The sequence below is a fragment of the Caenorhabditis remanei genome, chromosome V, assembly GCF_010183535.1.
Source record: "Caenorhabditis remanei strain PX506 chromosome V, whole genome shotgun sequence".
NCBI classification, from domain to species: Eukaryota; Metazoa; Nematoda; class Chromadorea; order Rhabditida; family Rhabditidae; genus Caenorhabditis; species Caenorhabditis remanei.
The window spans coordinates 12,533,136-12,550,491 of NC_071332.1; the positions used below are offsets into that span (position 1 = coordinate 12,533,136).

Consider the following 17,356-nt stretch of genomic DNA (forward strand, 5'->3'; position numbering starts at 1 on the left):
CACACTCGAACTACGGACTATGGTTTATCTAAACTTGTGAAAAAAGGCTAAGACTTCAGTTCACTATATATTTATCACTGGAACTCGCAAAATATGCAAACGTGAAGCAATGACGACTGGTCGATCGAAACCAATATCTTGATATCACCTGTTTCTCCATTCAAACTTTCAGAATACTTCAAGAATGCCAGGTGTCAAATCTAATTAGGGCAAATAAACGATAAATCTCACTCCGAAAAAACTGCTGATGTTTGTTGGTAAAAAAAAGCAGAAGAGAACTGAGAAAAAGTAAACTCTCGTAAGAAATTGGACGGATTTCTTTCTTTTTTTGTTTGCTCAAACAAGCAGGAGGTCTTGCGATGGATGGATATATCTGGGAGAAAGAAGATAGTGAGAATATATAAACATAGGAAATAGTAAGGCTACAAAATATATTGAAAGTGCTAATTGGAATGGTTTCTTTGACTGGGGATCTGTGAGAAACAAAACTGTAAGAATTGCTTTCAAAGGTGTTCGGAGAAATTTCAGAGTTCCGAAACAACTATTATCTTATTGATAGTGCAGTGAAAACATAGCTTCATGAAATTTGCAAAAATGAGATTCTCTCATTTTGTGAAACCAACGAGAATGCAACATTTAAAAAACTAATTTGAAATCGCCATAGTTGAAATTTGATACTTTGACACGCATTCTGGTTGGGGGAGTTGCCAATGAAGACTTCAGAAACCAAGACAAAAATACATTTTTGAAATGTTTTAGAAACAAATTTATCTAGTTCCATTACAGAAAGGACTATCTGGAACTCAACTTGAATAGAATGAACCTTTGAATATAGTAAGCTTCAGAAAACGCAGTAGATCAACATTTAGCCCAAGAACTTTGGAATCCGGTTAGAAACAGCATCAACAAACCTACTATTTTTTTAAACGTGCTTCTCTCAATTTGTCCTGTAACATTTACTAATAATTTTCGATTTTGAAAACTGTCTACCATGTACCTCACAGCAGGAACCCTTCAGTACCTTTTGATTCAGTTTCAAATCAACATCATCTCACTTTTCAAAATCATAGGACAACAATAAACAACAACAGTGTTAAAACAGAGTGGGGAGTCAAGAAAACAACAGAAAAGGTGAGAAGAATGAAGACAGAGAGTGTGATGTGCGTGCGCTTCTTCTTCTTCTCTTGCTCAATTATTAGTGAGCTCAAGTCGAGAAGACGACGCAAAAAGGAGCTCTCCTTTTGCCCTCCAGTTTGTTGTATTCCGTTTTGAGTTTGTGTGTTTGTTACATTTTCCGACACCCCGCTTCTTCTCAACCTTTTCTATAAACAATGGATTAGTTGGACAGATGACCCTCAAAAGGGAACAGTCGAAAAGTTTGGATCTTTTTGAAAAATAATAGATGGAAATAGGGATGAAAGAGACGGAAATTTGATACTGAAGAGGTGGAATAGTAGGTGAGAATGAAAAGAAGAGGGGACGAGAAAGTAGTAAAGTTGAAAATCAGCAGGTGAATATATTTTCGTTTGGGATTTGAGATAATTGGCTTGTTTTTGTTTAGAATGTATCTTTTTGGCCTGACTACTGAGCTAGACAGTTGAAAATTATAGATAACAAAGTTTTTGTTTTGTTCAGAAATGGAATCTTGCGGTTAGGCTCCACGGTTTCATTGCAAAATATTTTCAGTCGGAAAATATATTTGGAAATTTGAGAAAAGTTTGGAAAGAACATTAGACTTAAATCCTGATCGATCCAGTTGGAAGTAAAAAGTTCTACTGTAGTACTAGAATATTCGAATTCAATTCCTCGAGAAGGAGTTCAGAATCTAACCAGAAACACCAGCTAGCTTCATTTACAAATGAAGCCAAACTGAAGCAAACGGAATTCTAGAAGCTGTCCGAAATCAAAACCTAAAATTTCTCAAAAACTTGTTGTTCGAACCAAAATGGTCATTTTTATTGGGAAAGATTCCACCCACTCTCCTAAAAATCTCAATTTTATATGGCAATAGATGATGGACGAAATGTAGATTACCCTTGAAAATCAAAATCTCAAAGGAATTGGAATAAACAAAAAATGTGAACATTTTGAACTCACTACTTGTCACACAAAAAAAGGAGTTTCTTTAAAAAGACCAACTTCTCAAAAAAGGAAGCAAAAAAAGAGAAAAGCCGGGGTATGTTGAGACACGAACAAAAAAGTGAGCGGCACGGATTCAGAAGAAAGAAGAAAGTCGCCGTGCAGCACACACACACTACCATAATTCGATTGCGCCACGCTTTGATTTTCGAATTTCGGTCCCACACGAATTCGTTTATTTGAGGAAGAAAGGGAGAAAGAAGAGTGAAACTTCTTTATCTAAATGTGATACATGTAAAATCTGAAATATGTATCGAAAATGTATTGGAAGGGCAAGAGAAGGGCGAGAAGAAGGAGAAGGTGGTGGGAAACGGAGAAAAAAGAAGAGCATGTTTAAAATCACACATCCATTAGTAGATTATGCCGTCTCTCCTTCTCTCCACGCTTCTTCTGAATTCCGTTTACCACTGAATTCATAATTATTACATGTTTCTAAATGTCCATGCACACGAATATTAGTCCGATTCAAGCCAAGGAAATATCAAAATCTAAAAATTTCGACAAGATTTATGTTGTTCTAAACGACATATCCCGTTAGAAGACAGGTGTTACAATGTGACAAGAGTTTCGGACATTTAGTGAAAACTGATATCTAGTAGTAGGGCAGGTACAAGTTCTTTCTACATCATGTCCGTATTCAATTTCAATCGACGAGCACATAGAAACAGGGAAAACAGATATAAAGAGTAGAGAAGAAGGAATCGAGTTGAGGTTTTCTAAAGAGTGTTATCATAAGTTTTTCAACAGTTCACAAAAAACTTCATGTGAGTTTGAAGGATACCAACCATTTCAGTCCGGCGGTCAAAATACGCCAAAACACGTGTCATCTGGAAAAGTAAATGATGGTACTCGGGTCAGACGAATCAGATTTCAGACGGTCAGAATTCTCGTTCCTAACCCTCAAAAGTTTGAAGAAATCACCTTTCGAGTGTCCGTGACTACAACTACATATAAACCAAGTCATACTCGGAAACGTCTGATTCCGTGATCTAAGCAAAATGTTTACTCTCTAGAAACGTAGTAGCCCTGATGATGTTATGAAACGACAGGAAAAGGGGAAAAGAGTTTCTTATTTTAAAATTAAAGATGTCGGAAGTTATTGAATTAGTGTATGCTCGAAATGACTTATTAGTTAGAAGGAGACGCCAACCAGAGGAAAGAGAGACAAAGAGAGTGAGAGAGATGGATTGACTTCATAATTCTCTTGGGTGATGAATTCTTTCAGTCCGGTAGAAAAAGAATAGGAAAAAGAGCGAAACAAAACATTTGCGAACTTTTTCGAGGAGAATACATATAGAATATACCACGCCTTCTTTTTAAGGATGGTGTCCGTTGGGAGTCGACTAATAAAATGTTTGTTTCGTCGAAAGGAAAAAGAAAATAAGATAGATTGATAGAACAAAACAATTGTGTCTGAGATACATTCACAGTAATTTGTCATTCTGTATTCGAGAGTGAAGGGATGATAACTCGAGGAGAGTTTTGAAGAATATATGTAGAAATCAAATAGTCAAACTTGTGTTTTCTGGTTGCTTTAATCTGAGAGCAGCTGTGTTTGAAATGTTATATTTAACCGAAATCTTTAAAAATGCCAGAATATGTCACATTTTCCGGAGTTTTCCGACTACTTTTAAACTATTTTGTAGAATTTTCGTATTCAAAATTTTATTAATTACTTTTTCAAAACCGTTCCTTTCAGATATACTGTTTATAATTCAGATCAACCCAGACAGTCTTCCATCTCTTCATATTTCTTCAGAATAGAAAATGTTCAACATTCTGCGTCTACACGATTTCATTTCTATCTTATTATTTCTTCTTCTTCGCCGAAGACTTCCGAAAATCAATAACCTGTTCTGAAGAAGTCAGTCATGTACATTTACACAAAGGTCACAATCTCTCGATATTAAAAAAGTTAATCTAATGAAATATGGATCACACTCAACCTCCAAGTGTTCTAAATGACAACTGCTCTGCATCCTATATGACTCCGTATGCTACCGTAATTGCAATGTCTGGACTTTATTTGATTGTTATATTTTTCTTTTGTAAAAGTTAGTGGAAGTTGTACAAAAATTATAGAGAATACAATTATTTCAGAATCAAAAAAGATGTGTCAGCCAATGTCCGACAGCATGTATCCGTATCAAAAGAGACTGAAACAATTAGAAAGAGGTAGTTGATCGAAAAGATAAATATAGTAAGAATAACTACATTTTAGAGCTCAAAAACTTTCTTATTGACGAGGAAAGTATAGAAGTAGACGACTATCAAATAGGTCAAACAGCAGATGGATTCATTTTTCGTGGCGGAGTCTTCCCAAAAACTAGAAATAGATTCAATGCAAAAGTTACAACTGCGGTCAAGGTGAACCTTCTTCTTTTTTCTCTTTCATCTTTTATTCAAATTGAATTTCAGATCAGTTTTCCTATTGTGACCAAGTCGATCAGTCTTTTAGAAGATGCACTTCGACTCTCGAAACTTGATCATCCTAATTTAATTCGACTTCTCGCAGTTTCACAGCTCTCTTTTACGGGTTAGTTGTCTCTTCTTCTTTTTTGGGATTTTCTTTTCAAAAGTGTGAAAAACGTCAAAAGATGCGATGTTTGATAACCCAATTTTGTTGTAGTCTTCCGTCCGATGATAGCTTTGGAGTGGCTGCCAGGGGGAACTCTAGCTGACTACTTCATCTACAAAATCAGGGTACGTTTTCAGTCTAAAATAAAATATGTACTAGACAAGACTACCAAATCAGAGCCAATTGCGTTTTTAGGAGAAGGAAGATTCTGATCGGAGTCCAATCCAACTGAAAGACATGCTCTCCATCCTATATCAAGTCTCGCAAGCTCTGAAATACATTCACAGTAGATTAGATGAATTCGGACAAGAACTCACTCATGGAAGAATTCTTACTCGAAATGTTCTTATCTCTGAACCAGATCTCAAAAAGTGTGAAGTAAAATTGGGAGATTTCGGAGAGGCGCCGAGTGGATTGGAGTACGCAACACCGATTGTCGCCTACATGCCACCAGAGATTTTATGTTGTGCTGAAAAGATTCCACCGCATAGGCCGGAGAATGATGTTTGGATGTTTGGAGTTTTTATTTGGGAATGTTTGACATTGGGAGCTCAGCCACATTTTAGAAAATCCGTGGAGGATATCAAGAAGTGAGTGTCTCTTCGGTTAGAGAGCAACTACTGAAAGTTGTATTTCCAAATCAGTATGCTTTGACTATATCACACCATTCTCTATTGTTTTCAGAAGTTTCCGCCTACCTGATCGTGGTCTATCATGCCCTCCAACGTGCCCACTCGATGTGTAAGTCACTCTTTCAACAGGTGAAAATTAGCTCGCTTTGCCCATTTTCAGATGGACACTGGTCATTGACTGTCTCTCGGATCCTCATGTCCGTCCCCGTTTCGCCTCGACAACGAATGCATCCATCACCATGAGACTTTCAGAACTTCATCACATTGTTTCCCCTGCTCTTTTTCTCTATCCCATCCCCAATCAATCCGTTTGTACTTGTATTGAACATCATTGTCAAAGTATACCTCAATATTAGTGACCCGAGGATCCCTTATCTCCATCATCCCCGCTTATTCTCCCTTTCCTTATTCATATTGACGTTTTTCTCACACCTCAATTCATTATGTCCTCCTCGGCAGGCTGGCGACCACAATCGGCTGTTTTTCAGTGTGTGTGCTCTCGTGGGCTCTGAGAGCCGAGGGGCACGGATCACACCGAAAAAAGAAATGTGTATAAAAGTGGAGGAATCTACTGAGGACGAAACGGGTGGTCTTGAATAATAATAAAAATGAATGGATCCTTTTCAGTGATTTGTATTTAGAGCCAAGAGCTCACTCAGTCTATCAACAAGGTTGTATAGTTAAAAAAAAATGTTTTGGAAGAAGGATTTTCTGCAAAAGAAGGAATGAAATCATGCTTTTGAAATTGCAAGGAAAATGAGATAGTAAAAAAAGTTGGGACAAATGCTCAGCATACTTCACACAACCGGAACCGAAATGTCGTGGAAGTTCAAATCACAGAAGTTCATGCAGAATGACCTTTTTCTGCCAAATGGAAACCTTGGTCCTATAAAGGAAACCACAGTTTAATTTTTGGCAAAAATTTCTAGCATTTTTTCTCTGAATAAGAATTATCAAATATCCCGATAAAGTTTCTAAATTCTCTGATTTCGAAATCACCAGAATCGAGGTTGACTATTTTCAAACTTTTACTCCGTCCCCTGAAACTAAACTAAATCCGGTTCAAATCTCCCAGTTGTCTACCACATGAAAGATGTGGTGCTCTTATGCTCTTCTCTCTGATATGAAAACCTTTTATCCTTTTCCGCCTGATAAGTAGCCGTTCGTTCCTCATGACAACACCCCTTATTCTTATTTATATACCCTCTTAATCCTCTACACACGTATTCGTTTCTCCCTCTTTTCTCTTCTCAAAAGCCGCCAGATCTCATCCGAATACGTCCTGACAATCCCCCATCCGCCTCAGCTGGCTCCGCCCCTTTCCCGACAGATAATAATTTCAGTAAATTCATATATATTCTTCCTGTTTTTTCTCCATTCTCTATATCTTTTTTCTTTTTTTTCTTCTGTTCATTCAGCCAAACCAACCATCTTATTCAGTCTCTTCCTTTTTCTCGCCGACGCATAGACTCACACAATTCATAAATTTTTGATATCGAAATAATTCGGAGCTCACACAACATCTTCTTCATTTTCCTTTTCCTTCAATTTGTATTATTCCTTCCGCTCCATATTCCCCTTTTTTATATTTCTCATGTCTCTTCAATACCAGATGCATCATCTTCTTCTTCATTCTCCGCCTCCTTCTTTTTCTACTTCAGATTCGTCAGAATTCAGATGCCTAGTTTCCGTTGCTCATTATTCTTCTTGTCCTTATTTTATACTTCATAGGGCTATTTACACTCGATGCACTCATTTCTCTCTCTCTATATTTTTCATTGATTTTAGAAGTTTGAATTCTCTTGTTATCTCTCAGTGTCACCTTAAGAGATTTAGAGCACTTGCACTTTTTATATCTCATATTTTCAAATGTTACACTCTATTTATGGAAGATTTGATAATCAAAGATTTTGATCCGTCTGCTTCTCTTTTCAGTTTTGTGTCTTAATTTTTCAGATTTCCATAGAAGGGGAACATAAACTGTTGCTATGCTTCATAATCTTAACAGTAGCGATGACATAGTCATTCAGTTAGCATCTAGATTGATCTGATTTATTAGAAAATTTGATTTTCTGAAGTTTAGTTCTGAAAGCTTATCTGCTAACGCAGAATAAAACCTGTCGAAACTATCTTTATTGGGTGGTACACAGGACTGACGATCAAGTGGTAGCTATAATCTTTTCCCACCCTTCCTAAAAGACTTATTGAAAACGAAACTTCTCTGCGAATCAGAAAACTAGATATTTCTATTTTTGCACGACTCCTGTCCTTATGTGATCTGATTCGTTTCTGCGAACCCCCTCATTACCGATCTCATCTGGAGAAAGATCGAAAAACTCTGACATCTTTCTTTTTTCTTCTAATTGCCCCTCCTACTCATGTAGGCGTCGATTTACAAGATTTGTAGCCGAGCAAGAGGATTGTCAGAATACGATATAGGTGACTTATGTTTTTTTCTGTCTTCCGTCGTCCGCCCCGTCAGGAAAAGTGGCGAACGAAGAAAAAGAAGAGGTGATCGGAGAGAAGAGGTGGAATCTTTTCGGAATCTTTCGGCACTGCTCCTTTCCATTTCTCCCTTCTCAGCTCAACACACACACATACACAAACATACATTGCCTAAAAATTTACTTGCGTTTAGGGCCAATTAGAGTCGAGTAGTCGTCGTCGTCGGGTAGCCTCACGGAGTAGAAGTAGAAGTAGAAGAAGACAGAAGAAGAAGTAGGAAGAGAAGGAGAAGACATGATGAGCGGAGCACACGTACTTACATACTCTCACATACCCACAAACACACAGACACACCAAGCCGTATTTCGCATTGAGCACATACACCTGCACATTGTTCGAGAACTCTTTCTTTTTCTGAAATTACCTCTCTTTTTGCTTCCTTTCGAACTCTTATCTTGTCTACTTCCGGCTCGAATACCTACCAGAAGGCGTCCTTCTGAAGTGCATTCAAGTGGCGGACAGAGACTTTCTTCAAGTGTATCCCTATCCCAGAACCCTTCTTTTGATCTACATCTAAACCTATTTCTCTGTTATATTAGTTTCGAATAATGCTGTTGAAATCAGTGTTTTTGATGTTTTGTAGTTGAGAAGATGTTCCTCTACCGTAACCCACGTTGCCTACAAGACTCTTTCCGCTCATCCTTTATATAGAATAAAGGAAAACCTTGGGGAGACCTTGAAAGATGGAACAGTATCACAGAGATATCCATTTATCTGAAAAGTTAGGTGTCCTAAAATATTCTAAAATATTCAAACGTAGGACACGGAAGGTCCAAAGATTCGTTTGGTTTCTTGGCAACATGAAATTTCTGATTCCTTTACTTTATAATTTGATGTTTTGCAAGTGTTTGAACATTGTGGCTTTCTTATTTTCAATATTGACTACAAAATTCTCTGTAATTTCCAAATTCATTCCTTCCTACTACTTTACTTATTACTCTGTTGTTTTCGATTTCCCACCAGCTTCTCATAACATTTCCAAAAAAATCTTTCATCTTCGGTCTTATGTTTATTTACATTAACCCAAAAAAAGCCTTCTTCATTCCCAATATTTCTCATTTCCTTCTTTCCTTTACCCACTAAACATAAATTATACTTGTTCTTCTATTTCGTATCTCTATGAATCACTCCACGCCTACAAGTACAATAATCGAATGACTTCAGAACTAAACGGGAGCATCAGAAATCTAGTTGAAGAAATGACTTGCTGCTGAGGAATTAACTAAAAAAAGGAAAACAATGATGGCAGCCAATTCGATTGTTGTTCAAAAACCGCCGAGCACCTACATGTGCTCTTTTTCTCTCTATGCATCGACAGTAATTATGGCAATTCTTCAGACAGTTCTTTCCGCTTTATTGGCGTAAGTTTTATTTTGAAACGATCTTACGAAAGATGTTCAGTTAATCTTTTTTTGGTACTGACTGAAATTAAACAGTCTTCTGAAAACCATACGTTCTGTCCGAAAAACTCTCGTTGTACAACTTCTTATGGGAAATCTAGATTATCCAGACTATTTATTTTCACTTTTTTGAATAAATTTATCTATAAAACCCTCTCAATCTGATTGAAATCTAAGAAGTATCAAAAAATCTCACAAAAAGCTACAAAATAAGAAAACAAATTTAAGAGTTCTGTACCGTGTAAAAATCGAAGGAGACAGTGTGATCGTGCGTATTCTCTTCTGGATCCACGTGTCTTGCTCCGTATCAGCTCTTCTTTTTTCTCTCTTCTGCCTTGCCAAACGAAAAATAGGATCGACGTATGAAGTGGTGCTACATGGATATCTGCTGAGTGTGGTAAGTATTTCATACTGGGAATGTTCTCATCTCTAACCTCATTTTTAGCTCATAAACGGTCTGACTGCCCTATTCGGAGTGCTCTATGTGCCATTATTCTTCCTCCAAACATCACATTCACTAATGGAAGGTCTCGATTATTTCATTTGCTTCAGTCTGTCCGGTGTACTCCTTTTTCTTCAATGGGCAGTTAAACAAGTCACCGAACAAATGCTACCGGTCATGGAACATGATTTCAAAGTTTGAAACTCTTCGTATTTTGGTTAATTCTATTTGGTAATCTGGTTTTCTTTTCACAGAGAAGTTATGAGAAACTCGGTGAATTGAGAATTTGTTTTTTTTTGTATTCTTAAACAAAAAGTGATTTGCAATAAAGATTTCTTAGTTGAAACATGGTTTATTTCCAAGTATTCGAAATTTTTGAATAAAAAACCTATCGAAGAAGCAATGAATATTTCTGCCATCGTTCCATTTCCGATCTGTGTCTTGTGCACTTCAAAAATCGAAAATCGCGGAGAGCCAAAGTTGACCTCAAATATTTGAATATTGACATGTCACCTGTCCATATTTGACCTTCTGCCCTTTTTCATTCAATTCTTTTCATCTATTCCACAGGTTTTCTTCTTTTGTAAAACATTTTATTTCACATGCACTTGTTTCCCTCTTCCTCCTTTTTTCTCTTCTTTTCGAGTAGGTGCCACTGTTTGTTTTCAATTTGCATCTTTCTTTTTCTCTCGTTTTTTGTATTCATAAAGTGGCAACTTTTCCCCTTATTTCTCCCCTCTTGATCCCTTATCTTGTCTTCGGTAACTACCCCGTGCTTTACGAGGTGCTCAAGAAAAAGATACATACATTTCCGCCTACCACTACATAAAACACTTTTGATTTGATTCACTTCCACATTCATTCAAATCAACTCAATCATCATGAAGAGCTTCTCATTTTCTCTTATTGCTATGATATTCTTGACTTGTATTCAGAAGACGTCAACCTATACATTCCCTAATACTCACATCGATTGGTGTCTCTATTTTCAACGGCTACAAATCTATAAGCCAGAATGTAAATTCTATGATGACGTGGATCTACACGTGGAACGAGAAATTCGAGGTCAGATTTTGGTTACTGTAGTTTAGGAAAGTCAGAGTGCTGGCAAAGATTTGTAGCGCAGAAGGATAGATTGGCTTCATTGAATACAGTAGTCCGTTAATCCGAAAGAACACTCGAATTGTTCATCTCTAAACTAGTCCTTTTCAGATCACACCCTTAATTTTCAGCTTTCTTACCTATAATTCCAGCCAAACCTATCTCTCAACCACGTCAATATTCTCTTATTCAAATGCAAATGCAACAATGCTCCGCTCATTATATGTACTGTACCGCTAACTACCAGTGCGGTGACGGCCAATTAGTAAGTTATGGAAAATGAGATACATGCTCTTGCATGCTCTAAGTTTTCAGCGATGCATCGATATGATTCGTTACCGTGAATGTTGTGCACCGACACGTCGTGAATGCCCGCCAGTCACCCATCTAAACTTCCGATGTATTGTCTCTGAACCGGTCAGTTGGTGTGATGAAGACTCGGATTGTCACACGACACCTCAACAAAGATGTTGTCCGACAGGTTGTAATTATAACATTTGTATTTAAAGACTGCTAAAATATTATCAATTTTATCATTACGTTTCTGATGAATTAAATAAAAACGTAAAATACCAGATGATAATTAAAGCTTGAAACGAAACGAATTTGTACTTTTTAATATTTGAGATCGAAATTAAAATTAGTATCAAACTTTATATTTTGAAGAGTTTACGAGGAGGATGTCGAAGATGTTCTCCGTTTACGTCTTCTTTCTTTCTTTTCCTTTTTCGCCCTTTTTCGCTCTTTCCGAATTCTTCGTCGTTCTTCTTTTGATTCTGATCTTCGAGATCTTGAACGACTTCTGGAACGATCTCTCTTCTTATGAGACTTCTTCTTTTTTCGATGCTTCCGTTCTTCTTTTTCTTCGGATCTCTTACGATCCTTTGGTGATTTCGATCTACTTTTACTTCTGCTGTCACGTCGTCTCCTCTTTCGATCTCTCTCGTAACTTTTCGATCGACTTCTGCTCCTTTTTCTGTTTTGACGTCTTCTACTTCTGCTTCTACTTCTACTCCTACTCATACTTCTTTCCCAAGTAAATCGAGATGAGCTTCTGCTTTCACGTCTTCTCGTATCTCCAACGGACAGTCTCCCGAATAATCGACTCTCTTTAGGAGGTGGAGTAATTGATCGAGTTGAACGAATCGGTGGAGTTCTGAAAAATTAATTGGGTATCAGCCGGTAGCTTTCAACTTTTTATATTTATTCGAATACTGACGCATTACTGGAAATTTCGGGCAGTTACTAATTCGATTCGCACCGAGTTTTAAATTGTAAAATAATTGTGCTTGCAGTACATACCTCGGGAAATTGATGATTTGTGGAGGTGACGGCCGAATCGGTTCGTCTTTTTCAATCGGAGGAGGAAGTGCCCATTCAGGGAAAAGTGATCGAACAGAAGTGGTAAGATATGACTGATCGTCTGATGACATATGTCCTTTTGACATTCTGAAAGAAGTGAATCGATTTTTCAGTTTTCAATATTCTTTTTTTTAATTACTTACAAATATCTTTTTGTGGCCCTATCTTTATATATCAAATCGATATGTTTCATTGCTTTCATCAGATAATCCTTGTCTTGATTCAGTCGTCTCTCCACTTCTTTTCTTTCATCCCTGTAAAATACAATTGCAGTGAAAACGACACTCTATTAGATATTTGGGAAATATACCAACAACCCGTGATTCAGAAAAAAACCATACTTGTCAAGGGCCGGGCCGGGCCGGGCCGGGCCGGGCTTTTTTTTCAAAACTTCAGGCCCGGCCCGGCCCGGCCCAAGCCCGGCCCGGCCATGGCCGGCCCGGCCCGGCCCCTCAGGCCCGTCTTTTGGAGGGAATTTTTTTTTTCAATTTTTTTTCAAATTTTTTTTTCGAATTTGAGTAAAGATGGACTAAGTTCAACTTTGACTTTTTCATAGAATAATGTATGTGTGTCTGAATTCATTTTCATATCGAAAGAAAATTTTCAAAGAATTTTTTTCAAGTTTTATAACATAATTACTTTCGCCATTTTTTTATTGTTTTCTTCCACGGCTACAGAAATGCCCAAACTGTTTCGCCGCTTGATCTCTGCGGGGTTTCGACCGAATTTTTATATTCTTTCGATATGGAAATGAACTCACGAAAACACACAGATTATTCTGGGAAAAAAATCAGATTTGACCTCAGAGTTTTTTATTGCCGGAGGCGTCTCGCTGAAAAATTCAGTCAATCTTTCGAAAAATATACTAAATCATCGTGAAAAAAGTATAAAAAACGAGTAAATTGGGAAATTTTTCCTGAGGAAAAATTGAATTTTTGGGAAAAATTTGAAAAATTTTCTCAAAAATCCCATATCCCTGAAAAGAGGGGCCTGAGGGGCCGGGCCCGGGCCGAAGCTTTTCAGGCCCGGCCCGGCCCGGCCCCAGGGGCCGGGCCGGGCCGGGCTTTTTAGGGGCCGGGCCGGGCCGGGCCCGGGGGCCGGCCCCTCATTTGACAAGTATGAAAAAAACTCGAACAACAGAACGTCTTTCTAATATAAGTTTCAATATATCTAATTCTTCGATTCCTCCACTTACTGATACTCCTTATCTTCCCATAACTCCTCCCTAACTCGATCCAAAATCTTTCCCAAAAGGTTCATTCCAGATTTCATCGACACCGATTCGTTTGAAACAGCCTCCTTCAAATCTATTCCTGTACAAAAAATGGATTCCAATCGTTCTCCTCTTCAACCACAGGACCACCAAATCATATGAGAGTTTCAAATGATTTCTGCAAGTTTTGTTTAGAACAAGACGATGAAATGGAGGTTAAAGGAAGAGAAGAACGCTTGGAGATCAGAATTTAATTTGGAAACTGCCGAAATATAAGGAGAAGACATGTATTATGACCACATGTGAGCCGCTTGATACACTGATAGTATATCTTACCAATTCCCCAAATATTATCAAACGGAGCACATTCAACGAGTTTACTTCCAGTCGTAAGAAACAACGCGTATCGAAGATGTTGAGAAGCGCGATATTTTGCACAACTTCCGATGTACATTACATTTTCTTTGTGTTCGTTCCATCTGAAAGATAGTAAATTAATTGAGCTTAAGTAATTGGAATTTGACTCGCATTCCTATGTTTTCGCCATAAGATTTCGGCAAAATCAATTATTTAATTTCGAACTTCAAAACCTTTACTATGCCTATTTTTGGAATACTACGAAACCATTTTGAAAAGTGTGTATATCAGTTTGTTCTAACCAGACTTGTCAAAAATCGGGCCGGGCCGAGATTTTTCTTGACCGGGCCGGGCCGGGCCGAAATTTCTCTTGGCCCGGCCCGGCCCGGTCGGCCCGGATTCAAAAATGGGTACCCATTTTTACCAATTTTTTTTTGAAATTTTTCGAAAAAAAAGTAAAAATGCTTAAATTATCATACATATTCACATTTTGATTCAATTTTAAATGTTCATTCGAAAACTATACTTTTTTCAAAAAATTTCAAAAAATTTCCAAAAATTTTCAAAAAAAAGTTGAAAAACAAAAAATGTTTTGAAAAAATGTTTCAAAACGGGCCGAGCGGGCCGGGCCGGGCCACGGGCCGGGCCGGGCCGAGATTTTTCCTGATTTTGGCCCGGCCCGGCCCGTGACAAGTCTGGTTCTAACATATGCCCCTTACACTGAATCACTCCATCCATTGAGAGCTCCTTTCGAACACATTGACTTCATTGCTCTCGGATTATCAGCCTCCAAAACTGATTTCATCAATTGACGATCTTCGAGTAATGATGCCTTGTTGTACCTGAGTCAGTTAACTTTTATTCATATTCACCAGCTTAAACATACATATAATACTGTTCTGAACATGAAAAATGTTTGGTCTCTTCGAAATTAATCGACTCGCCGCAGTCGAACTCTGCTGGATGGTGATTCGAAAACGGGCTAACTTTACGGTAGAATAGAGTAAATTCTCCATCTTTTCGACGAACCCGTCGAGTACCCATCTAAAGCCAGAACTGTGCTCGTTAATTTTCTGTCCCGCAATATTCAATCAATTGCTTCAACAATCTTTCTTGCATGAACTACAGGATTCGTCGATAAATTTATTGATTACAAAAAGGGTTTCATGAATAAATGAATTGTATAGGTGGAAGGGAAACAGCGAAGGTGTAGAGGACCGCGAAGAAGACAGGAAACAGTTGATGCTTGTTAAAGACAAGAAGCAATAGAAGGGTTCTTTTAAATACGTTGAAAAGGGAGAATAAAAAGTTTTTAATAGAAGCCCAAGTTGGAAAAAAACATCTGAATAATTAAATATCATCGATATCCAAATCTTCGTCATCATCAGCCGGAGCTGCAGCTCCATTCGATACCTTGGCGGCACTGGCAGCTTTTTGTTGTTCTTCTTTCGCTGCCTGTTCTCTTTGTTGTCGAAGGAACTCACTCTCCTTGACTTCGCCTCCGAACTGGAATAATTATGAATGAAAACTAAACTTATATGATATTTCTTACCGCGATCTCGTCGTCGGATTCATCTTCGGTCTCCTCTTCCGCTTCCTTGAGCCATGTGAGCACTGGCATAGCGTTTTCGATGATTTTTTTGGCAAAGGACTTGGCAACATATTTGCTCGATGGTTTCTCTCCCCAAGCCAACAGAACTTCTTCCTCGCATATATCCGAATCGTACAACGACTTGATTATGTGAGCCGATTTTGAAAGCAGCTCGTCGTTATGCTTATGAATAACTTGCTCGATTCCTCCCAACAAATAACGTTGAGCCTTCTTATCGTTCATAACGAAACGAAGCAAAAGGTTACGGTGGGCAGAAATTTGCTTATCAGCAACCACTTTTTCATCGAAGAGAACATTGGCAAGAAGAAGCGATGCCTTTTGCTTCAACTCGAGTCTCTCCGCCTCATCACGCAAACCATTCTGTCCTTTAGCATCGGAAATACGACCTGGAATGAAACATATTGCGAAATTCAAAAAATCTCACATTTTGAAAATTCTCAAATCTAATACCTTCATCTTTGGCTTTCACGAAGAAGTTGTGAAGCATGTCGAGACGTTGCTCCTCGCTCTTCTCAAGATCCTTGTCCAGCACGAGCTTTCCCATTCCGGCCGACAGCATGCCATTCGGCTCAACTGGTTCTGGTTCCCAGTCGTCGTCGTCGTCATCATTCGAACTGCCCTTGTCGCTATTGTTGTGGCTTATGTCGTTGACTGTTGCTGCGTCAGCTCCCGATGTCTTCTTTCCATTCTTCTCTTCTGCTTTGGCTGAAAACAATATATTTGCATGTTTAAAATTCACGACGATCATGCAAACAAGAGAACAAATGAGATTAAAAATGTAAATGCCTTGTTCAAATTCGAGGCAATCGAACCGATTCCGTTTACTTACAAAAATCGACATCAATCTTTGGTGGGTTCTTCATGATGTATGTGGACAGCTTGTGCTTGAGATCAATGTCGAATGAGCATCCGCAAGCCTTGCATTTGCTTTTGATGCAGCTTTTGCGAACGAACTGAAAACCGAAATTGGAGTAACATGAAAACGATCATAAAAAATACCAATTGAGTTTCTGGATTCTCACACGACTTGCACAAGACAAACTTCTTAATGAATCCATCAAGAATATCCTGGAGCTTGTTCGCATCATGTTCTCCATTGACAATGTAGCGCTCGTTTTTAGCATCGAAATTGGTTTGAGCTCCAAGTTCACATCCGAAGTACTTGGTTGGGTCTAAAAAACTATATTCTTCTCGGAAAACAATCGCAGATGAACTTACACATGGGTGGACGCTCGAGAGCCTTCGCGATATCAAACATATTTGTGATGACAGTCTTGATTCCGTTTCCTTTGCCTTCGACTTTAGCCGACAATTTTGGCATCTTGTAGCGATAGAACGGGTCGGCGACGGCGCGGTTCACGTTGAGAGCCATCTTGAATGTTTCTGTTTAGACCGTCTTCTGAAAATTACTGACTCAGGATGTAATTATATATGTGTCTTCCACAGATACTTACAAATGGTGGATATCACGAGTCCGGTTGATATGTGGATTTTGAGAATCGCATACACCGTTGTAGTCGATCTTGGATTCACTTGCGTCGAGAGATAACGACGCTATTGATTCGCAAATCTTCAGTTTCTTTCTCTTTCTGGACAACCTCCCTGAAAAAAAGAAACGGTCGATTGTTGATACTCTTTGCAAACCGATTATGTGTCCACCGACTCGAATCGGCGGGTTTATGGCAGGAAAAAAGCGCGTAGAAAAAAACGAACACACGATTTTCGAGGCGCGAATGGAAGCGTCAACGTGGAACGTTAATCTGACAAAATTCGACTACTGAAGACACGTTTCAAACATACTTTTTTCCGAAGCGTTTTGGAAACCTAGTTTTCACATTCCCACACAATTTATTGATTGTTTTTGATGCGTTTCGTTTTCCGGCCTTAGATATTTTTTATGTCTAACCTGTCATTAGAAGACACGACTGATCAGCTGATGTTTGCCTGATAACGTTAACTGAACTGTGACGAAATTCCCCTTGGGTTGTTATAAGTTGCTCACTAAACTACTGATG

General features: G+C 38.3%; 4 protein-coding genes across 4 annotated transcripts; 3 read left to right on the forward strand and 1 right to left on the reverse strand.

The window, feature by feature from the left end:
* Positions 1–4,069: 4,069 nt before the first annotated feature.
* On the forward strand, positions 4,070–5,705 carry GCK72_019362 (uncharacterized protein; the record flags this gene model as incomplete). Its single annotated transcript, XM_003115417.2, has 8 exons — positions 4,070–4,193; positions 4,240–4,314; positions 4,361–4,506; positions 4,558–4,675; positions 4,769–4,842; positions 4,913–5,307; positions 5,402–5,458; positions 5,510–5,705. The coding sequence occupies 8 exons, from the start codon at positions 4,070–4,072 to the stop codon at positions 5,703–5,705; spliced, it is 1,185 nt and encodes a 394-aa protein (XP_003115465.2).
* Positions 5,706–9,093: 3,388 nt separating this feature from the next.
* Positions 9,094–9,897, forward strand: GCK72_019363 (uncharacterized protein; the record flags this gene model as incomplete). Its single annotated transcript, XM_003115528.2, has 3 exons — positions 9,094–9,215; positions 9,483–9,651; positions 9,700–9,897. 3 exons carry the CDS (start codon positions 9,094–9,096, stop codon positions 9,895–9,897), a joined length of 489 nt encoding a protein of 162 aa, XP_003115576.1.
* Positions 9,898–10,577: 680 nt separating this feature from the next.
* On the forward strand, positions 10,578–11,304 carry GCK72_019364 (uncharacterized protein; the record flags this gene model as incomplete). Its single annotated transcript, XM_003115242.2, has 3 exons — positions 10,578–10,761; positions 10,950–11,062; positions 11,113–11,304. 3 exons carry the CDS (start codon positions 10,578–10,580, stop codon positions 11,302–11,304), a joined length of 489 nt encoding a protein of 162 aa, XP_003115290.1.
* A 3,775-nt stretch (positions 11,305–15,079) lies between these two features.
* GCK72_019365 (uncharacterized protein) lies at positions 15,080–16,713 on the reverse strand (the record flags this gene model as incomplete). The annotated part of the gene is made up of 6 exons (XM_003115589.2): positions 15,080–15,235; positions 15,282–15,727; positions 15,792–16,046; positions 16,171–16,294; positions 16,341–16,513; positions 16,560–16,713. The coding sequence occupies 6 exons, from the start codon at positions 16,711–16,713 to the stop codon at positions 15,080–15,082; spliced, it is 1,308 nt and encodes a 435-aa protein (XP_003115637.1).
* Between the last annotated feature and the right edge of the window lie 643 nt (positions 16,714–17,356).